Consider the following 24618-nt stretch of genomic DNA (forward strand, 5'->3'; position numbering starts at 1 on the left):
AACGTATAAGCTTCAACTGCATCCTATATATATGTTTTTTTTAATGTCACTTTTGTGGAGCAATTAGAGAAACAGGCCTACAGACTATATTAACACATTATTACATCAATGTTAAGTTCTTTGGTGGAGCAACTAGAGAAACAGGCCTACAGACTATATTAGCACATTATTACATCAATGTTAAGTTTCTAGGTAGAAAAGTATAAATCTGTACAACTTTCTTAGAAAGTCATCTGGCAATATACAATATGCTGAGGGTGAAAATTATGCACAAAAATGTGCACTGCAATAATAAAAAAAGAGTAAACAATCTAGTTGTCCATTTAGTTGATGAGTTGATAAATAATATATTCATCAATGAAACAACTAAATACTACGCAGGCATTAAGGCATTAAAAAGGTAGGGCTACCCTCACCTTCAAAAAAAATAGGGCTGTATTTATTTGTATAGAAACAAATATAAGATATATAAATGAAATTTTAAATGGTTAAGGCTATTCACTAAAATGCTAATGGTGATTGACACACTTCATCTTCTAATTAATTCACAAGCAAAAATGTCTATTTTATATAGTCATTTCATAATCAGAACAGAGAGGGCGATGGCACCCACTCCAGTACTCTCACCTGGAGAATCCCACGGGCAAAGGAGCCTTGCAGGCTGCAGTCCATGGGGTCGCTAAGAGTCGGACACAACTGAGAGACTTCACCTTCACTTTTCACTTTCATGCATTAGAGAAGGAAATGGCAACCCACTCCAGTGTTCTTGCCTGGAGAATCCCAGGGACGGGGGAGCCTGGTGGGCTGCCGTCTATGGGGTCGCACAGAGTTGGACACAACTGAAGTGACTTAGCAGCAGCAGAAGCATAATCAGAAAAGCTAAGAATATTTCCAGCTTTGGAGAAACAGTAGTTTGGAATTATCAAATTTTGGAAGAAATAAGGATGTTAACAATGTAACACCTTCATTTTATAACATGAAGAAAATGAGACCCAGGAAAAGAAGGTTCCTTCCCTGCCTAAGGTCACAAAGCTATTCTACAACATCATCCTGCTTTCCCCTCAAACTGCCTTCTCACACACGCGCCATGCCTCGGTGCTCTAACGCAGTGACTCGCGTGCTTTCTCCCACGTCTCTCACTAACTTCTGTGATTTAAAGTAAATGAATTAAAAACAATTGTAACTGTTGATCTACAAGATCATCTTTAAATCTATGATTCTGTAAGGGAGCAAAATTTGACACCCGAAAATGTCTTTCATTGGTATTTTTTAGCTTTAATTTTTATTTGCTTAAGTTATGAAAGTATGATAACATATTTATAGGAGACTTGGAAAATACAGAACAAAGTTACATATAGTTTCACTATATATTACAATTATTTTTTAAGTGCAGAAACTAAGATTTTTATTTGGAATTTCAATACCAAACTCTCAAAAATTAAAAGAATGAATATAGAGAAATAGAAGGATATAGTACACCTGAAAAGCTCTGTCAACCAATTCAACGTAATTAAGATTTATACAATTTTCACACAATAGTAGGATACAAATTATATTCAAGTTCCATTTTTAAACTAGGAGACACTGGAACATACAGAGGGACATAAAATAAGGTGCAAAAATTTCATGGTCTAAAGGTACTGAAATCATACACAGTCTTTCTCTTATCACTATGGAATTATGTTATAAATCAGTATCAAAAGATATGAAAATAACCCACATATTTTCAAGTGCATGTGACATTTACGAAGAAAGCACTTCAACTTGGCCATCAAAAGCCTCAATAAAGTTAGACTGAAAAAAACACAGAGGGTGACTACAGAGATGAAAGCATCTAAATGAGAAATTAGTATCAAAATGAGAAATTAATATTCAAGATACTTTAAACAAAATCCCATGTATTTGAAAATTAAATTTCTACTATTAAATGATGGGTGTATTTAAGAAGCCATAACAAGAAAAATTAGCAAATACTTGTTTTTGTCTTTTTTTTCCTAATATAAATTTATTTATTTTAATTGGAGGCTAATTACCTTACAATATTGTATTGGTTTTGCCATACATTGACATGAATCCGCCACGGGAGTACACATGTTCCCCATCTTGAACCCCGCCTCCCACCTCCCTCCCCGTACCATCCCTCTGGGTCACCCCAATGCACCAGCCCCAAGGATCCTGTATCCTGCATCGAACCTGGACTGGCGATTCATTTCTTATATGATATTATACATGTTTCAATGCCATTCTCCCAAATCATCCCACCCTCTCCCTCTCCCCTAGAGTCCAAAAGACTGTTCTATACATCTGTGTCTCTTTTGTTGTCTCCTATAAAGGGTTATCATTACCATCTTTCTAAATTCCATATATATGCATTAGTATACTGTATTGGTGTTTTTCTTTCTGGCTTACTTCACTCTGTATAATAGGTTCCAGTTTCATCCACCTCATTAGAACTGATTCAAATGTATTCTTTTTAATGGCTGAGTAATACTCCATTGTGTATATGTACCACAGCTTTCTTATCCATTCATCTGCTGCTGGACATCTAGGTTGCTTCCATGTCCTGGCTATTATAAACTGGGCTGCTATGAACACTGAGGTACATGTATCTCTTTCAATTCTGATTTCCTCAGTGTGTATGCTCAGCAATGGGATTGCTGGTTCGTATGGCATTTTTATAGAATAAAAATGAAAAGAGAATTTACCAGAATCTGTTGCATGCAGCTAAAGTCAATCAATGCAATTAAATACCATGCAGAGTCTTGAAGAAAGTATGAAAACAAATAATGGACACTGGCATAAAATTTTGTGAAATTTGAAGAAAATCTGTACTTAGTTATTAATACTGTATCACTTGTTAATTTCCTGTTCATTTGTTTTACAACATACTACAAAATGTCTTTCTTTGGCATACAGATTATTTTAGACTAATTATTTTTAAGAAAGAGGAAGACTCAATAAGTCTTTCTTTTTACCTCCCCTTTAATGGCCTGAAAGAATTTAGATAAAGGGCCTGGTCTAGGAAGAGCACTATCAACACAAAGATCTACAGAATATATGGAGTAGGTATGGCAGGAGGAACTCAGCAGGGCCTAGAGATCAAAGTCCTCTCTGGGTCCCACTGTCCCTGCATGGCACAGCAAACACCCATTTACCCAACATTTGCTCTCCCATCTTCCTGTAATTTTTTTTGCTCCCCTTTTAAGTACCAAACCCTTAGCCTCTTCACCTCTGAAATGCCATATAAACCTCAACTGCCTAAGTTGTTCTGGGGTCTCATTTTCCTGATGAAGACCTTGTATGTACATAATTAAATTTGATATTCTTCTTCTTCTTTTAAAATTCTTACATCAGCTAGAAGAACATAAACAGAGCACAGGGAAACTTTTTTTCTTCCCCAACAAAATCCAAGACTCTACAGTTGCTGAAAGCAGTAAAATCCACATTAATGAATTCTTAGTCTAATATTTGAATATAAACATAAGATACAAGATTGCTTACCAAGATATTTAATCTCCAAATTTATAAACCATGAACAGAATTTTTACATTTTTATAATGAATATGGTATCACAATGTAAAGAAGTTCTTTACAGGGCCCAAGTCTTAGACCAATGTCTTTAAGACACACTTACAAGGTCACTAAACATAAACATCAAGCACTGAATTGTGCTAGAAGAGATGTGAAATATAAACATATACACACTTTTAATGATACTTCTATTAGTTTTTCTATAAATCATCACTCATTAAAGTTGAACCTGAAATGTAAATTTACTCTATTTTCCAGTAGCAAACACAGCCACAATTCTGCAAAATCAATGATACCAAAAATAAAGCCTTCAGTTCAGTTCAGTCTCTCAGTCATGTCCGACTCTTTGTGACCCCATGAACTGCAGTACACCAGGCCTCCCTGTCCATCACCAACTCCCGGAGTTCACTCAAACTCACATCCATCAAGTCAGTGATGCCATCCAGCCATCTCATCCTCTGGCGTCCCCTTCTCCTCCTGCCCCCAATCCCTCCCAGCATCAGAGTCTTTTCCAATGAGTCAACTCTTCACATGAGGTGGCCAAAGTACTGGAGTTTCAGCTTTAGCATCGTTCCTTCCAAAGAAATCCCAGGGCTGATCTCCTTCAGAATGGACTGGTTGGATCTCCTTGCAGTCCAAGGACTCTCAAGAGTCTTCTCCAACACCACAGTTCAAAAGCATCAATTCTTTGGTGCTCAGTTTTCTTCCCAGTCCAACTCTCACATCCATACATGACCACAGGAAAAACCATAGCCTTGACTAGACGGACCTTTGTTGGCAAAGTAATGTCTCTGCTTTTGAAATCTTTTTAATCCTCACAATAATTGTCTTTACTGTCATAAAGTCCTTTGACTTTAGCCCCTTTAAACAAGTCTCTCCTAACTTACAATGTAACTAATAATGTACTGGAGGGAGTCAGGATCAATGGATCCTTGCCATGAAAATATCTTGCCCAAGCTGTTTAATAAGACTCTTTAGGCTTCAGTTTTGGGCTTCCAAGGTGACACAGTGGTAAAGAATCCACCTGCCAATGCAGGAGATGCAAGAGATGTGGGTTTGATCCCTGGGTTGGGAAAAACCTCTAGAGAAGGAAATGGCAACCTACTCCAATATTCTTGCCTGGAAAATTCCATGGACAGAGGAGCCTGGTGGGCTACAGTCCATAGGGTCACAAAGAATTAAACACACCTGAGCATGCACCTACTGCTGTTACTGCTAAGTCACTTCAGTCGTGTCCAACTCTGTGTGACCCATTAGAGGGCAGCCCGCCAGGCTCCCCTGTCCCTGGGATTCTCCAGGCAAGAACACTGGAGTGGGTTGCCACTTCCTTCTCCAATGCAGGAAAGTGAAAAGTGAAAGTCAAGTCGCTCAGTCGTGTCCGACTCTTAGCGACCCCATGGACTGCAGCCTACCAGGCTCCTCCGTCCATGGAATTTTCCAGGCAAGCGTACTGGAGTGGGGTGCCATCGCCTTCTCTGGAGCATGCAGCTACAAGCACACAGACTTCGTTTCCATCATCTTCAAACTTAAGAGTTTAGAAGTAATTCTCGTGCCTTTTGCAACAGTACTAAAATTACAGAATTCCATTAAATTCAGAACTATCAATACATCAATCTTCCGGTCTATTCCAAAACACTCTTTTTCATGAACAGCTTGCCGATGAGGTATGAAGAAGAAACAATGTCCCCCAAAAGAAAATCCTGATTTTTTAAACACACATGGTTATGAAGTCTTAATTTAAAACTTTCATTCTTCTTACTATCAAATATCTATAATTTTTTCCAAACTCTCAAAACCTGTAACTTAAGAGTATAGTGAGAACATATTCAAACTGCATCCTTAACGTAATATTCAGGTGTACAATGAATTAAATTTTTTATTCAATCTCTTTGTAAAACTATAACAAAACACTGCAAAACAAAATCATGAGGTAATATTTCTCAGAAGAAAAAGAACAAAATTTCCAAATATAATTTTACTTTCTAAGGTGAGTTTTAAAGCTGTTTTATAATGTAAGAGCTTTCTTATTTTTAAATAATCTATGTTTCTGAAATGATCATTATGCAGCTAACATATTTTCTATTTATGTTTTTAAATAAATATATATACCAATATACATGCTAACCAATCATAAAATGTCTTGATTTAAAATGTCTTTAACTTGAGTCTTATTTACATACATAAAATAAACTGATTGAATAATATGAAAGTGCTGGGCATATTTTCTCCAAATTCTGCAAAGAGAATCAAACCCCTTAAATGTGTTCCTGATTAAATATCTCACATTTCTAATTAAATATTTTTCAAAAAGCTATCACTTCTCACAGCCTTCTCAACTTTTCTTCATTTGTGCCTGTGGATTTTTTGAAGAAATTATATTTCCATAGAGATTAACTCAGGAAAAAACAAAAAGAGTCAACAATGCCTCTAAGTTTTTATATTTGTTTCAAATATTATCACTGTGCTTAATAAAACTAAATATTTCAGATCAATGCTAAGTAAAACAAGCTTACAGACTGACAATAAACCTGTATACACTATGGAAGTTCTGATGTCATGGGCACTTCCAATCACAGTTGAGCCACTCTGCGACTGAATTATCAATCAGAACACTTCATTCCTTAATCTTTCTAAGTGTCTACCACTGTCTGTCACAACTTCAATACACATAAGCATATTTCTAAGCTCCAGATTGGACCTTAAGCCCAGATAGAAACATTTCAAGATAAATCCTCAGAATTTCCTGTGACCTCTAGATGAACACGATCAATCAATATATAATGTCAGATTTGAAAAATGCTAGTCATAATCAATACTTTCCAATTCAATTCTTCCTTCCCTCTTTTTCTTCTAGTCCTTGTCCCTTCTTCTCACTAACAGTAACACAAAAAGAGTTTAAAGTCTTAATGCCTATGAGAAAACTCATTTATGTCCACAACTTCCAAAGCACAGTATGGAACAAATTGCTTTTTTAAGGTTAATTAAAACCAGTATCCTTACATTTCACAAATAGAGACTTCTATGTGAAGGAGTCATTCATCTTGAAATGACTAAGTAAAATTTATCAGTCTCAATTATTCAGAACACGAAATAAGGAGTCTTCTCATTGAAACCCAAGATAATGAAGCTACTAGTACAGTTCCAGCTAGCACACAGGCTGAGAGTAAAAGCATCCTGCTTCTATATGAGGCACAGCAAATGCAGGCTCTCTGGGCTTCTCTATTCCACCCAAATGACAATAATCTGAAGTGAAAGAATTTGACTCTTACTCTGCAGTGTCAAATATTTACTTAAAATACCTTTAATTCAGAGGCAAAATAGTTCTTTATAAGTACAGCATGGAAAAATTACTTAGACCTTTGCCTCCCAGAAAGGTAGTCCATGAAAGGGTACAAAGATCCACTATTTACCATTATTTAAAATAATTCCAAGCAATTATACAGACATTCCTAAAAGTATTCATATTAAGATTAGCAGTATAGTTTATGGTATAGTATTGATGCTTTTGAACTGTGGTGTTGGAGAAGACTCTTGAGAGTCCCTTGGACTGCAAGGAGATCCAACCAGTCCACGCTGAAGGAGATCAGCCCTGGGATTTCTTTGGAAGGAATGATGCTAAAGCTGAAACTCCAGTACTTTGGCCACCTCATGCGAAGAGTTGACTCATTGGAAAAGACTCTGATGCTGGGAGGGATTGGGGGCAGGAGGAGAAGGGGACGACAGAAGATGAGATGGCTGGATGGCATCACTGACTCGATGGACATGAGTCTGAGTGAACTCCGGGAGTTGGTGATGGACAGGGAGGCCTGGCGTGCTGCGATTCATGGGGTTGCAAAGAGTCAGACACGACTGAGCGACTGATCTGATCTGATCTGATAGTATAGTTTATGGGACAATGTTTTTTCCAGTTTCTTTGAAATAAACTGGTCCAAGAGGTAGAGAACTAATTTGTATTCTTACCCTGTCATAACTGCTCACACTTCTATGTCCTAGAAAAGTGCTTTTTAACCACCTAAGCACAGAATTGAACAAGTGCTAATTTTAAGCTGGTAACTATATGTAGTTAACACCTTCATGTCAAATTATTGGCACTTAAGTAAATTATATCAAAGCATCTACAAGTTATTAAGTACTTTCACTGAAAACTGGCTCAGCGTTCCTAGATACAGGAATGGCCTCAGAAGCCATTCCCTAAGGTTCTCCAGAACAGCAGTATTATATTCCATGGTAGTCATACATTCAGGCCTAGAGCTGCAAGAACAGTGTTAAGAGGAAGGTAGCCAAATTCTCATCAGGATTCCTATCCAAAGCTGGCATGCCTCCCCTGTAATTTGCTTCTGCTGAAAGTAACACATATAAGGACACCAAATTCACTCAAGCCTATAGACAATGACCTATACAATCACGTAGTACTTTAGTCGTAAAAATAAAACTACTGGCACTTAAGTAAATTATATGAAAATAACATTATTATTAAATAATAAAGGGACATGGTCTCCCTTTTAATTAGTTGTGAAATAAAACATCCACTGCTAAATACGTTAAGGAAAGAATTTGGCTCTGCTGCTGCTGCTGCTAAGTCACTTCAGTCGTGTCCGACTCTGTATGACCCCATAGACGGCAGCCCACCAGGCTCCCCCATCCCTGGGATTCTCCAGGCAAGAACACTGGAGTGGGTTGCCATTTCCTTCTCCAATGCATGAAGGTGAAAAGTGAAAGGGAAGTCACTCAGTCGTGTCAGACTCTTAGCGACCCCATGGACTGCAGCCCACCAGGCTCCTCTGTCCATGGGATTTTCTAGGCAAGAATACTGGAGTGGGGTGCCATCACCTTCTCTGAATTTGGCTCTAAACAGCAATAAATGCAAATATGTGATTTCAAGGAGGCTTACAGATTTCAGAGAAGACCCAGAAATCCTTGGAATAAGGGCAGTGAGAATTTACAGCTTCATTTACAAGAATGAAGCAGAAGACACAGGGATAAGAACACAACATCCACAATCAAGCAACATAAAATTTTCTATGCTCGGTTTCCTCATCTGTAACGTAGAGATAACATGTGTGCCTATATACCTCATCGGGTTATTGTGAAGATGTAAAATAAAGCAGGCAAAGAACTTCATATGGTGCTGGGTATACATTAAAGAATAGTAACTACTTGTACTTCTACTACTATTAGAACCTCAGGTATTCTACATTGAGAGGTTAAAGGGCCAATTAAAAGTAAATTTAATCTAGACAAATATCATGTGATTTCACTTACACATGGAAACTAAAAAAACAAAACAAATGAATGAAAAAAACAAAACAAAAACAGACTCACAGACACAGAGAACAAGCTAGTGGTTGTCAGAGGGAAGAGGAGTAGGAGACTGGGTGAATAGATCAAGGAGATTAAGAGGCTCAAACGTCCAGTCATAAAATAAGGAAGTCATAAGGAAGTAATACATAGCATAGAGAATATAGTCAATAATACTGTAATAATTGTGTATAGTGACCGATGTTACTAGCTTATCATGGTGATCATTTCATAATGTATTTAAATATCAAATCATTATGTTGCATACCTAAAGCTAATATAATGCTGTATGTCAACTATATTTTATTTAACTTAAAGTAAATTTATCTAGCCATCCTCTAGAACAGGGGTAGGCAAACAAAAGCCTACTAGATAAATGAGCTCTTTTGTTTGGCATGAAAGCTAAAGATGGATTTTACATTTCCAAACGGTGGGGGAAAATTAAAAGAATAATATTTTGTGTCATGTAAAATTTCATGAAATTCAAATTTAAGTGTCAATAACTAAAATTTTATTGGAACACAGTCATTCTCATTCATTCACATATTTTCTACTCTGCTTTCATACTACAATGGCAGAATTCAGTTGGAATAGAACTAACATGGCCAATAAAGACAAAATATTTAATATCTGAACCTTTTACAGTCTATCGACCTTGGTCTAGAATCTAGACTTAGAGCAACTATTTAACTAAAAAGTTAACAAGTGTATGCTTTCCTTTCATAGCTAACTTGACAGATTTTCAGGTATTTTTTTGAAAGTAACAGTTTAAATCTGCAAGCATTAAAAATTCTGCTTAAGGCAATGCTTCCCATATTGTCATCTTCACATCACAACATTTCCATTTACCAGAGAAAGTTACAAACAAAATCACCCTAAATATTACTATTTTTAAGCTCTAATACCACTACTGGTATATAATAAACCAGAATGTGAAAAGATCACTTTACCATGAATATATATTTACTAAGACAATTAAGAATTAAGCACTGAAATCAATGGTAAAGTTAAATGCCAAAAGGAATTGAACACTAAGTTGCATTCACTGCCACCAATTCTCCAAGCTGACTCATAACCTTTGGGGAAAAAGAAAGGTTGAAATAAAGGGAGATATCTGAAATTACTAAAAGATGCAAAGTGGAAAAAATGCAATTATATGATGAAGAAGAAACAGAATTCTGAAAAAAGAGCAGGACATGCTTAAACTACATACAAGCAGTACACACATAAAAGGCAAAACAAACATGGTAGAGGATGCTTACAGGAAATAGAAGGCAAAGAACTGCTTGATTACAATATGATAAGAAGGAAACCATGAATTCAAAATGTGTCAATCACTCTCTCCCTCTCCTTTATTTCCCCAAAGGTCTTGTTTGATTTTGAGAAAACTTTCTAGGGAAAATGTTGCAGGACTTTATTAAGTATCAGTGAAGAAAAGTGCTCCAGAGATAAACGACATGTGAAATGTTAAAGGAGGAAAAAAAAAAAACAGAAAGTGTAGTTGAAGGACTTACATACCCTGACAGGGGAAGTAAACCTGCAAAACAATTAAATTACTAAGAAAATTACAAAGTATCATATAAATCAAGTAGATGATGATCCTTTTGGCAAAAAGAAAGGAAGGTAAAGGAATCCATACTCCAGCTTGTGAAGGAAGACTGTAAACTGGAGTTTAAGGAGAATCTGAAATATCAAGAAGGGAAATTGGAACAGAAATCAAATAGAGATGAGCAAAAAAGTGGATAAGCAGCATTAACAACAAATTTATGATTTATCAGGTAGTAGTAAAACCATGAATATGTTCCATCTAGAGCAATTGTGCTTCTTTTCTATAGTAATCAAGCATTAGAGATGACAGACTTCAGTATAGAAACTGTCAAAGCTGACAGAGCAAAAAGTCAACATGATTAAGACTTTCCCATACATTACCAGGGGTGAGAACAAAATTACTGACAACAAAGTTCTATATGCATAAAGGAAAATGAAGCTTGGAACTTGCCAAATAAGGAAAACAGGCAAAAACTGAGATATTAGTCTTATTACAGTCAAAAATAAAATATGAGTATTCCAGAGGCATGTGAATTAGAGGAATGTATTTCTGGGCCATTTCATTTCAGCATTCTTATGATTTAATGATTATGGATATACAGACAATGTTGGGAGAAGGCAATGGCAACCCACTCCAGTACTCTTGCCTGGAAAATCCCATGGACAGAGGAGCCTGGTAGGCTGCAGTCCATGGGGTCGCGAAGGGTCGGACACGACTGAGTGAGTTCACTTCGCTTTTCACTTTCCTGCACTGGAGAAGGAAATGGCAACGCACTCCAGTGTTCTTGCCTGGAGAATCCCAGGGATCGGGGAGCCTGGTGGGCTGCCGTCTATGGGGTCGCACAGAGTCAGACACGACTGAAGCGACTTAGCAGCAGCAGCAGCAGACAATGTTAGAATGAAAAAGTCAAGTCTAAATACATTTTCTACTCTCTTAAAACACAGAAAAAGAACTCTATCAACAAATTACTATCATATAAAGACTATGGTCAAGAATAAAATCTGTAACAATAAATCTGAAGTCTTACCCAGCGGAAGTCAAGTTATCATTTCAAGATCCCAAAAATATTCAAAAGCCTTAGAAATTACAAAAATATCTAAGATATTCTTTAAATGTTATGCAAATATCCACACCGAAATTTACATAAGAAGATGGTGCTTCGGTAGGCCATATACACGCACACGCATACAGGTGTTACAGCATTAAATGACTAGATAACATCAGAATATAGAATTTCCAGTTCAATCAGAGTTGGTTGACTCATAGTTCAAATACAATTGGTTGTATCATGTCAACAAAGTAGAGGCACAGACTGACAATGATATTGTCTTACTATATAAATCTATCATTTAATTGAAATTTTGGTTGTGAACCTATTTTCTATCCTGATTAATAGCTTAGGAAAGAAAACAGCTCAGATTTCATTTGTCTCCACATAGTTTCAACTATTTATATGCTTTTGCAAAATTAAGTACTTACTAATATCATCTTCATGATAAATGACAGAGTGAAATGGCAGAGTTCGGTCTTTAATATATCTCTCTGCTGGTTCAACATAAAATGTGCCACCATGAGTCTGAATGAATCCTTCAAATCTTCCATCAATAACAGACCCATGGCTAAAACTTCCTTCTTCACCTATTAATGAAAGCAACAAACTCTTAACAAACTCAAATTGCACATGAATGTTAAGTTTATTCTCCTTTAAAAAGCCATTCTTATGTATTAAAAAAAACCTAAATACAAATTTACCAGAGAAATTAATTTTCACATGAAATATATCAACCTAAATGTGAACAACTAGAACTTAGTAAATATATATTTTATACATATATATAAACAATGAAATATGGAACATCTGTCTTGCCGACAATCAAATTCCCAGCACCTAGCTCAGAGCCTGGCATGTATGCAATAGTCATCGAATAAATGGCTGCTAAATAAACTTTGAAAGAGACAAGCAGCTCTTTGTTAAAATTCATACATTTAACAGCTCTTTGTTTAAACTACAAGTATAAAATACATACTTTCAAAATAAAGACATTAAAGTATATTTTGAATTTCTGCTTTAATTGTCATTAAAAAAAAAAAAGTCCTTTCCCACTTAATGTATTCTGCATGCGTCTTGGCTTCCTTAGCATAACTGGGTTTTAGAAATACATTTTCAAAATAGAAGAGTGTTAAATATTTTATAAGTATACCACTAATTCTTTTTAAGATACTAGAAGTTTGTGAGTGTCTCATCAATGATACTTCTTTAGGGAAAGAAAATAATAAAAAAGAAAGTAGTTTTGGTTTTTAATACAGTCACAAAACATCAAATGATAAGAGGTGGGAAGTAGGAGGGATCTATAAAGTTTAATTTACCATTTAAAATTTTCTCACTAAAAGCTGAGGTCTAGCTTTTATTTTCTGACTTTGTATGGCTTTCTCTTTTATTCACCATAATGTATTATAACTTTCTCAGATACTAACAATTAAAAGTTATTATGAATATACACAAACACAACTAAAAAAAAAAAATTCTCAATATCAGGGTTTTTTTTTCCCCCAATTTCTAAGCTGTAGATTAGCACTAATTAGTTGACTTTAATCATAGACTGAAGCTGAGTCCAAGACATTTGCATTTTAAATGATACAATGTTTATCTATAAACTCATTTTGTTATACCTTCTCGACTATCACCTAGCAAAATAAAGGGGGGGACGACTACTAAGTTACTTATCCAGCAAGATAAACTATCAAGAAAATAATAAAAAAAACTGTAACATTAGAAATCTTGATCAATGGAAAAACACTTTACTTTTCTATTACACAATTATAACAGTAAAAAAACCTTTAAATTTATTAACTGTGCCCAATCCACAAATGAGAAATTTTAAGTATAAAAAAACCTCATTTACCCTCATAAAAAAAAAAAAAGAAAAAGAAACCTTTCTCAAAGTGTTTAATTTTTCAAGTTAATATTTGAGGGAAAATCTCTCTACTATGTAGAAACGAAATTTAACTTTCAGTTAACTTTAATAACTCTTAATAATGAGGCTCATCTTGAGTATTTACTAACGTACAGAGTTGTAATTCCATGATATTTTGTCCATAATTCCCCCAGAAGACTTTGATTTTTTAGCTTTTTTACAACTTCCATAAATTGTTCTGTTCTTCCTTCATTACTAAGCTGATAAATGTAGTTTTCCATTGAACTAGTAACTGTGCCCTCATCTCCCTAATATCTTTTTAAATCTGGTGTAGTAAGAGAAAGTTGTTAGAATTGTGAACAAAAAGCAAATAGATTCTGAGGACAGAAGGCCTTCAGAGGACTTTCCTATGAAAGACTCTGCACATTATTTTTGGCTGTTAAGATCATTTTACAGTTTCATTGTAGACTTCTTCTCTTATAAAACACAGTTAAGTTACTGTTAATTTCTTTCTTGGAAAATCAGAAAAATTATATAAATCATTAAAATTTTTAAAAATATGTAGCAGTTTGGAAGTAACGAGAGAATCAAAACTTCATACCTTTTAAAAGCCAGACACTACATAATTCGATACTAAACATATATGTAAAAATTGATCCAAGAATTACTTCATCTTTCAAAGACCACTGTTCTTCATGATACAGTCAAATCTGCCCAGGATTTATACCATCTTTCTGAAATATTTGCCTACACTTCAAACAACATGAATTTCCTTGTGTAGAAAAAATCAGAGTTCTTTTAAGGTTCAACTTACCATAAATATGTCCAGTGTAAATATGAGAAGTATCATAATCAAGTACTGCATTTGATGTTTCCACCCTAAACTCCTCACTGAAAAGGGAAGTATCCCTCTTCATTCGAAGGTTGAAATGTCTGCAAACAGGGTGGAAAAGGAAAAAAATGAAATTAAAAGGATCCAAATTTAAACAATTATTTTTTTAAATAAAGGAAATCTGCAAAATGTGGACTGTTCCACAAAACTTGTCTATTTGGGAAATAACTGACCAATTTTCTTATTAAAATTCTGATCTAAAATTCAACCTAACACTGATAAAACTCACATACAAATAAATAATCAGTAATCATCTAGGAATATATTAAAAAATAAATGCCTATAGGCTGATTCCTACATGGTGAAACAAGATCATTCTGAGGGCAACTAAGGTGATTGAAGATAAAAAGAAGCTTCTTAACTCAATTACTGTTATTCACCACTACCTGTCTTTCCTCTCTAGTAATTCCACAGCTTTGCCATTTTCTCCTCTTATCCACAATTCAGATAACACATACAAAAGTGTCATCTAATTAGATACTTAACATCTCCTATCAGAAAAGTAAGTATGCATGCTCTTTCCTACAGACACATACAGAAAGAGACACACACACACACATACATACACACACAGAAAACATTTCAAATCCTTTATTTTTCCCTGGGGCAACTTCTTTTAGTTCTTTTTAGACCTTTCTCAGTTCAGTTTGGAGACTCCAACACAAAGAACCATGATAGCTGAAATCATATTCATTCTACCTATCCTCTATAAAAGAAAAGACCAAAATACTAAAATAAAATTAAGTAAAGAAATCTCAGGTTTTAGAATCAAATTCAGAATCAAAATCTTAAGCGTAAATTTACTAGTCCAGTATTCCTATCCACTAAATAAAGATAACACATTCTCTTTTCTGGAACCATTTTAAGGACTAGGGATTATAATCTATGAAAAAATAAACTCATTAACACGGTACTTGGCACAAAGGAGATGTAAAGGATAACATATTAGCTATCACTAGTAAACTTTTAGAACTAAATCAACTGCCTTAACTTTCATAATCAACTAACTAATCAATTTTCACAACTGCCATAAAAGTGTGCATATAACATAATTTCTACTTAATGAATATGAACCAAACTTTTTAATTAGCCAACCTCCAAATGTTGTAGGACAAGAAATAATTTGAACTGTGACACACTGCTGCTGAAGGTAAAAAATGGAACAATTTGGAAAATTGGCTGTTATTTATAAAGTTAAACATGCAAAAACCCTATGACCCAGAATTCTACACCAAGAGAAATGAAAATATAAAATATATGTCCACACAAACAACTGGACACAAATGTCCAAAGCAGTTTTATTCAAAATAGCCAAAACCTGGAAATAACCTTAATGTTAATCAGCAAGTAGAGAGAGAAAAGGTTGTGGCTTATTCATATAGTAGCAAACTATTCAACAATAAAATGAGTCAGTTCAGTTCAGTTGTTAGTCATGTCTGACTCTCTGCAACCCCATGGACTGCAGCATGCCAGGCTTCCCTGTCCATCAACTCCTGGAGCTTCCCCAGACCCATGTCCATCGAGTTGGTGATGCCATCCAACCATCTCATCCTCTGTCATTCCCTTCTCCTCCTGCCTTCAATCTTTCCTAGCATCAGGCCTTTTTCCAGTGAGTCAGTTCTTCCCATCAGGTGGCCAAAGTATTGGAGTTTCAGCTTCAGCATCAGTCCTTCCAATGAATATTCAGGACTGATTCCCTTTACGAAAAACTAGTTGGATCTCCTTGCGGTCCAAGGGACTCTCAAGAGTCTTCTCCAACAACACATTTCAAAAGCATCAATTCTTTAGCACTCAGCTTTCTTTATGGTCCAAACTCTCACATCCAAACATGACTGCTGGAAAAACCATAGCTTTGAACTATACAGACCTTTATCAGCAATGTCTCTGCTTTTAAATATGCTGTCTAGGTTGGTGATAGATTTTCTTCCAAGGAGGAAGCGTCTTTTAATTTCATGGCTGCAGTCACCATCTGCGGTGATTTTGGAGCCCAAAAAAATAAAGTCTGTCACTGTTTCCACTGTGTCCCCATCTATTTGCCATGAAGTGATGGGACTGGATGCCATGATCTTCATTTTTTGAATGTTGAGCTTTAAGCCAACTTTTTCACTCTCATCTTTCACTTTCATCAAGAGGTTCTTTAATTCTTATTTACTTTCTGCCATAAGGGTGGTGTCATCTGCATATCTGAGATATACAAGGTTGTGTCATCTGCATATCAGCATTATATATTTAATAAAATGATTAAATTCCTAAAAATAGGTACTTTTATAACACAAAAGACTGCACATAGTATAATTCCATATACATGTAATTTAACAGGGAAAATCTATAGTGTCAGAAAGCAGATCAGTGATTACCTGGGATGGAGAGAGACTAAGAGCAAATGGGAATGAAGGAACTTTTTTGCTCTGATGGAAATGTTCTACACCTTGGTTTGAATGGTGGTTCACAAGTACATACATTAATCAAAACTTAAACTATATGCTTGAAATGATAAAACTATACAATAAAGGACAGTGACAGCATGGGCCTAACAGAAGCAGAAGATACTAAGAGGTGGCAAGAATACACAGAGGAACTATACAAAAACGATCTTAATGACCCAGATAATCACAATGGTGTGATCATTCACCTAAGGCCAGACATCCTGGAATGCTAAGTCAAGTAGGCCTTAGGAAGCATCACTACAAACAAAGCTAGTGGAGGTGATGGAATTCCAGTTGAGCTATTTCAAATCCTAAAAGATGATGCTGTGAAAGTGCTGCACTCAATATGCCAGCAAATTTGGAAAACTCAGCAGTGGCCACGGGACTGGAAAAGGTCAGTTTTCATTCCAATCCCAAAGAAAGGCAATGCCAAAGAATGCTCAAACTACCACACAATTACACTCATCTCACACTCTAGCAAAGTAATGCTCAAAATTCTCCAAGCTAGGCTTCAACAGTATGTGAACCGAAAACTTTCAGATGTTCAAGCTGGATTCAGAAAGGCAGGGGAACCCAAGATCAAATTGCCAATATCCACTGGATCACAGAAAAAGCAAGGGAATTTCAGAAAAACATCTGCTTCACAGACTACACTAAAGCTTTTGACTGTGTAGATCACAACAAACTGTGGAAAATTCTTAAAGAAATGGGAATACCAGACCATCTTACCTGCCTCCTGAGAATTCTGTATGCAGGTCAAGAAGCAACAATAGAACCAGACATGAACATCTGACTGGTTCAAAATTGGGAAAGGAGTATGTCAAGGCTGTATATTTTCACCCTGCTTATTTAACTTATATGCAGAGTACATCATGAGAAATGCTGGGCTGGATGAAGCACAAGCTGGAATCAAGATTGCCAGGAGAAATATGAATACCTCAGATATGCAGATGACACAACCCTAATGGCAGAAAGCAAAGAGGAACTAAAGAGCCTCTTGATGAAAGTGAATGAGGAGAGTGAAAAAGCTGGCGTAAAACTCAACATTCAAAAGACAAAGATTATGGCATCCGGTCCCATCACTCATGGCAAATAGATGGGGAAACAGTGAAAACAGTGAGAGACTTCTTTTGGGGGGGCTCCAAAATCACTGCAGCCATGGTGACTGCAGTCATGAAATTAAAAGACACTTTCTCCTTGGAAAAAAAGCTATGACCAACCTAGACAGCATGTGGAAAAGCAGTGACATTACTTTGCCGACAAAGGTCAGTCTAGTCATGTATGGATGCGAGAATTGAATGATAAAGAAAGCTGAGCGCCAAAGAATTGATGCTTTTGAGTTGTGGTTTTTGGAGAAGACTCTTGAGACCCCTTGGACTGCAAGGATATCCAACCAGTCTATCCTAAAGGAGATCAGTCCTGAATATTCACTGGAAGGACTGATGTTGAAGCTGAAACTCCAATACTTTGGCCACCTGATGGGAAGAACTGACTCACTGGAAAAGACCCTGATGCTGGGAAAGACTGCAAGCAGGAGGAGAAGGGGAAGACAGAGGATGAGATGGTTGGATGGCATCACCAACTCGATGGACATGAGTCGGAGCAAGCTCCGGGAGTTGGTGCTGGACAGGGAAACTTAGTGTGCTGCAGTCCATGTGGTTGCAAAGAGTCACACACAACTGATCGACTGAACTGAACTGAAACTATACACTTGAAATGAACGTAATGTAAATTATACTTCAATAAAGACGATTTTTAAAGAAAAAAATCAAATCATTTTTCAAGTGAATAGGGGTCAACAGTTAGGTTTTATCCATTAGCTTCATAATAATGTCACTGTTTTTGAACACTATAATCTTTTTTCCTTAATTTCCAGTCAATATTGGCAATCTTTTATTTTGTGGCTGCACTCACTTCTATTTGCCTAAAACTCTCACAAAATATCTCCTAGGGCTTCCCAAATACTGTGACAATGACTGTAGGCTAGGAAAGATATCCTTAGAACCTTAAGGTTCTAATCCACTGTAGCAAGCAATCAACAAAGCCAAAGATCTTCTAAATGGGAATTCCACAGTTAAAAAAACAATCCTAAACAAATAGGAATCCTGCCTGAATTCTTATTCCACATCCTTTTCATAAAGTTGCTTTCATCAACTGACAGGAAATCCTTGATCATATATACAAGTATAAATATACACATTATTTCTTAAAGGATCATAATGATTTGAAAATCATTCATTTATATTCATTTATGTACTTTTAATTTACTATATAAATAGCACTTCTAAAAGAGCATCTTCGTTAAACAGACTAAACAGTAAAAGTCCATGAGCTTAATCTGTTTGTCATTCAGGATTTGTTTATTATTTAGCAAAACTGTTATACCTTAAAACCATTATAAGCAGGAACTTTTGGCCCAAGGGTAAGAAAAATTACAGTGAACACTGCCTTAAAAAAAAAAAAATCACTGCATTTTGGGAAAACAGTTTGGTGGTTCCTCAAAAAGTTAAACAGAGAACTACTGTATTATCCAAAAATTCTACTTCTAGGTATACACCCTAAGGACCGGAAATCAGGGACTCATGTCCACCAATGTTTATGGCATTATTCATAATAGCCAAAAGATGGAAACAACCCTAATGTCCACCAACATACGGATTTCAAGATGTATGTATGAGTAGAATAAACATATAGTGGATTATTTAGCTTTAAAAAGGAATGGAATTCTGATACATGATACAACACGGATGAACCTTGGAAACACTATGCTAGGTGAAACGAGCCAGATGCAGAAGGTCATGTATCATATAACCCCAGTTATGAGGTACGTAGAATAGGCAAATTCCTAGAGACAGAAAGTAGAACAGAGGTTACCAAGGGCTAGTAGGTCAGAATACAGAGTTATTATTTAATGGGTACACAGTTTCTGTTTAGTTTAATCAAAAAGCTCTGGAAATGAACAGCAGTGATAGTTTGACAACACTTTGAATGTACCTAACGCCACTAAGTTGTAACCATTAAAAATGGTTAAAATCATTTAAGTTACATGTTATTTTGCCAACATAAAAATAAAATTTCAAAAATCATGTATTCCCCAAAACTAAGGGATAAAATAAAATTGTGTGGGCAAAGATACCCATCCCAGTAGTAAAAGCCCCTAGAATATTGGTTGAGATACTACTGGTTGAGATAGCAGTATTGTGATAATGATGAGATTATAACATTGTTCTCAAATTTATGTAGGTTTCAGGGTTTCCTTGGTGGCTCAATGGTAAAGAATCCAACTGTCAATGCAGAAGACACGGGTTCGATTCCTGGGTTGGGAAAATTCCCTGGACAAAGAAATGGCAACCCACTAAAGTATTCATGCCTTCGAAAATGCCATGGACAGAAGAGTCTGGCAGGCTACGGTCCACTGGGTCACAAAGAATAAGACACAATTTCATGATTAAACAACAAAAATAAAATAGTTTCAGAGCACTTTCACACATATTACTGCACCTCATCCTCACAGTAACCTTGCAAGGGAAGCATGATGAATGTTTTTATGAGACTCAGGTCACAAGACTAGAATTAGGACTAGAGCTCTAGTATTTGGTTGCTGCATCTTCCTTTTGACCGTATCACAAATGCCTCTCAAGCATGTGATAGAAGCAGTCAAGTTAATATTTGCTGAGTGCTGAAGTGGGCTTAATGTATGTGATATTACCAGTCTTCACCAACAAGTTACCTTTTAAAATCTGAACAAATCCAAGTAAGATATAACCTTATCTGAATTTTACTGAAAATTTTACTGTACACCACCATACAAAGTACCCTTTGATTATTAATGCCTGAGACACTCTTAAGACTAAGGCTAAACTCTGTCCCCTTTTACTATGCTTCTTTCAGTAAGTTCAGTTCTTTTTTTGTTATTATAATATAGTGCACTGCCACCAAAGATAAATTTTAGATTTCCTTTGAGGTGGAAGATGCTCTGTGTAAGGAACACTATTTGCACTGGGGATGTTTTCCTACTCTTAGATTTAACCACTGTGTTCACTGTATGGATCAATAGTATTTTGTATCTCATCCTGATTATAGTAGTTCTATTATCATTCTTTCTACAGTGCCATATAGTAAAGTTATAAAGAATGGAGTGAAATTATAGGCAGGCAAAATCAGCTAACAAATGACAGTCATTTGAAAAAATACATGAAACGGATTTTCCAAATCTCTGGCTTTGAAAGTTTCATGCTTTGAAAATGCAGTTGTACCATGTGGTAATAAAAGATGGTTTTCCCCTCTGAGGCTTTAAAAAAGCACTCTGAATCTAAGCAGTACTAGAAGTAGGAGAACCACCTTCAGTATGGACAACAAAATAAATTATTTTAGTATATGATTCTGTAAGTTTCTAGATCATATACCTTCTATACTAATGAGGTACCATTCTATAGATTAGAACAGTTAAGATTATAGAGTAAAAAGAAGTTGTCTTTTCCCTCACATGATTATAGGCTATAGACAGTATATGGCTCCGACTCTCAGAAGAAACCAGCAATAGTTAAAGATGCATCCCTCGAACTGGTCATAGTATTAGGGCTGGTGCAAAATTGCGATTTTGCATTATTGTGAAACTTTGCTGTTTGATATTGGAATACATTCTTAAATAAATGTGGTTATGTTATACATCATTTTAATGGCATTTCTCACTTCATGTTTTTCTGCTAATGACTCACTGTTTGCTGTTTATGTTTATTTTAGATTACAGAAATGACGTTAGACTAAAAGCAAATTCAAGCGATTTTTTTAATCCAGTACAAAATGGGTCGTAAAACAGCAGAGACAACTCATGCAATATCAACAAGCGTTTGGCCCAGGAACTGCTAATGAACGTACAGTGCAGGGATGATTCAAGAAGTTTTGCAAAGAAGACTAGAGCCTCAAATATGAAGCACATAGTGGCCAGCCATCAGAAATTGACGAGGACCACCTGAGAGCCATCACTGAAGGTGATCCTCTTACAACTACATGAGAAATTGCAGAAGAACTCAACATCAACCATCCTATGGTCATTTGACATTTGAAGCAAATTGGAAAGGTGAAAAGGCTAAGTTACTGGGTGCCTCATGAGTAAAGTGAAGTTGCTCAGTTGTGTCCGACTCTTTGCAACCCCACTAGCCTACCAGGCTCCTCTGTCCATGGGATTTTCCAGGCAAGAATACTGGAGTGGGTTGCCATTTCCTTCTCCAACATGAGCTGACTGCAACTCAAAAAAGTTTTGAAGTGCTGTCTTCTTTTATTCTACACAATAACGACAAACCATTTCTTGATTAGACTGTGATGTGCAACAAAAAGTGGACTGTTTACAACAACCAGTGATGACCAGCTCAGTAGCTGGACCAAGCAAAAGCTCCAAAGCACTTCTCAAAGCTAAACTTGCACCAAAAAAAGGTCATGGTCTCTGGTGGTCTGCTGCCAGTCTGATCCACTACAGCTTTCTGAATCCTGATGAAACCATCGCATCTGAGAAATATGCTCAGCAAATTGATGAGATGCACCAAAAACTGCAACACCTGCAGCCCGCACCGGTCAACAGAAAGGGCCCAATTCTTCTCCACGACAATGCCCGACCAACACGTCACACAACCAACATCTCAAAAGTTGAACAAATTGGGCTACAAAGTTTTGCCTCATCCACCATATTCACCTGATCTCTTACCAATCCACTACCACTTCTTCAAGCATCTTGACAACTTTTGCAGGGAAAACGCTTTCACAAACAGCAGAAAGCAGAAAATGCTTTCCAAGAGATGGTCAAATCCCAAGATGTGGATTTTCATGCTACAGGAATAAACAAACTTACTTCTCGTTGGCAAAAATGTGTTGATTGTAATGGTTCTTATTTTGATTAATAAAAATGTGTTTGAACCTAGTTATAATGATTTAAAATTCATGGTCCAAAATCGCAATTACTTTTGTACCAACCTAATAGGACAAAAAAGCCTCAGCTAATGAAGTACCTTGTTAACTGGGGAAAGAAATCTGAGAGCAAAAGCTTTGCTTCCAAGTATGTCAGAGTGATCTGGCAGTCCCAGAGAGGTCTACTGTGTCTAAACGGGACAGGTTTGTCACAGGCCTGGAGAATGACTCCTAGAAATAAAACAGGACTTAACAGGCCTTCCTTAGAAAATAGACGTTTCTAGGTATTCTATCCCTGGAACATTCACCTTCTTCTTCATAAAGATGCTTGACAGAGTCCGCATCCAAATTATTTTTGTAAGACATGCTGCCAGTATTAATAGCAAATATTATTATAAGTCAAATAGTACACTTTTTGAAACAGGAAAGTCCTTTTTCAAATTATCTTAAGGGAGCCACCCCCCTGAAAAAACATAAGAGGTTGATAGAAAGGGAAAGAACAGTTAGCCCAGGTGTAGGCCATTGGGCCAAACCTGAGGCATCCTCCACAGAAATTCTAGGGCTCTATAGTTTGAAAAACACAGTTCCAGGCTTTACTAATGGTCCTGAGGTAGACAGATTGCCTCAAATAAGCAAAAATAAACATATAAGATTCCTTAAGAATTACCAAGGAAGATAAACGTGAAACTAAAACTGAAGTTTGTAGTGGTAAGTGCTATGACGAAAAACAAAGCAGGATAAAAGGACAGAATGGAAGAAGGAAAGAAAGTGCTACTTTACAAACGGTGCTAGGCAAGATTTCTCTGAATGGATGACATTTGAGCAGAGATTTGAATGAAATGGAGGCTCAAGAGCCATGTGGCTATGGATGGAGGTGGGAAAGAGCTGTGAGCAGCAGAAGTACACACACTGCGTGTTAGAGAAAAATCACTTGGGCTGAAGTGGTATATAGAGCGGGGAGGGGAGGAGATATGGTAAGAAAATAGAATATAGCACACAGAAGATCTTTGTTCAATTAATGAAGACCTGGGCAGCCAGCAAGTTATTCTTTATGTGACAAACGCTGTTTAAAACATCTCCATGAATATATTTCTTCAAACTGCAATATTCCCTGTGCCGGCTGTGGGAAGTGAGAGGAAGGAAGGGGACTTGTCGTCCTGCTGCACATTCTCATTATCTCAAATCTCTCCTTTTAAAAGATAAAACTTGCCGTCTCCTCCCCCATGCGCCTCAAGGATTTTACTCCCATACACATTTTTCTGCCTTTGTTATCTTTCCAATCCAGGGCGGCCTGAAGATTCAAACCCCTCCTGCAAGCCCCACTCGTGGGCTCTTCTCATTCAACTGCAACCATGCAAGCAGTTCAGGTCTCCTTTTATTTGGGTAAGTGGGTTCTACACTGAATTCTTATCCTCAGCCTCCCTCCCACTTAAGATAAAGTTTCTGATGAAAAAGAGCTACTGCCATTCTGCAATAGCAAACTGTTTAACAACTTTTTGATTTTGCATTACTGATAGTATCAACCTCCAAAAGAAAAGGAACACAATGATGAGAACTTCTACTAGAGATTTAATACTGATATACTGTGAATAACTGGTTGATGATGAAGTAGCAAGAACTTAAGAAGACAACACCATCATCTTATCATCATGGAGTTTGTTAAAACAAGAAATAAGAATAAGCCTAAGAGAAAAAGTAAGTTCTAAGTTCAGCCACTCATGCTCGTGTCCGACTCTTTGCGACCCCATGGACTGCAGCACGCCAGGCCTCCCTGTCCATCACCAACTCCCGGAGCTTGCTCAAACTCATGTCCATCTAATCAGTGATGCCATCCAGCCATCTCATCCTCTGACATCTCCTTCTCCTCCCGCCTTCAATCTTTCCCAACATCAGGGTCTTTTCTAAGGAGTCAGTTCTTCTCATCCAGTGGCCAAAGTATTGGAGTTTCAGCTTCAACATCAATCCTTCCAATGAACACTAAGGACTGATCTCCTTTAGGATGGACTGGGTGGATCTCCTTGCAGTCCAAAGGACTCACAAGAATCTTCACCACAATTCAAAAGCATTAATTCTTCAGCGCTCAGCTTTTTCTATAGTCCAACTCTC

The 24618-nt window shown here is 36.6% G+C and overlaps 1 protein-coding gene across 1 annotated transcript in view; it reads right to left on the reverse strand.

Annotated features, from left to right (window-relative positions):
- Positions 1 to 24618, reverse strand: part of ADAM10 (ADAM metallopeptidase domain 10) — a 144348-nt gene that overhangs the window by 65442 nt on the left and 54288 nt on the right. The window contains exons 3-4 of the mRNA XM_006056746.4: positions 14108 to 14226; positions 11858 to 12016 (exon numbers count right to left, since the gene is read on the reverse strand). Of these exons, the coding sequence (XP_006056808.1) occupies positions 11858 to 12016; positions 14108 to 14226 (278 nt within the window). The remainder of the gene's footprint in view (positions 1 to 11857; positions 12017 to 14107; positions 14227 to 24618) is intronic.

This window comes from Bubalus bubalis, chromosome 11 (genome assembly GCF_019923935.1).
Source record: "Bubalus bubalis isolate 160015118507 breed Murrah chromosome 11, NDDB_SH_1, whole genome shotgun sequence".
Classification (NCBI taxonomy): domain Eukaryota; kingdom Metazoa; phylum Chordata; class Mammalia; order Artiodactyla; family Bovidae; genus Bubalus; species Bubalus bubalis.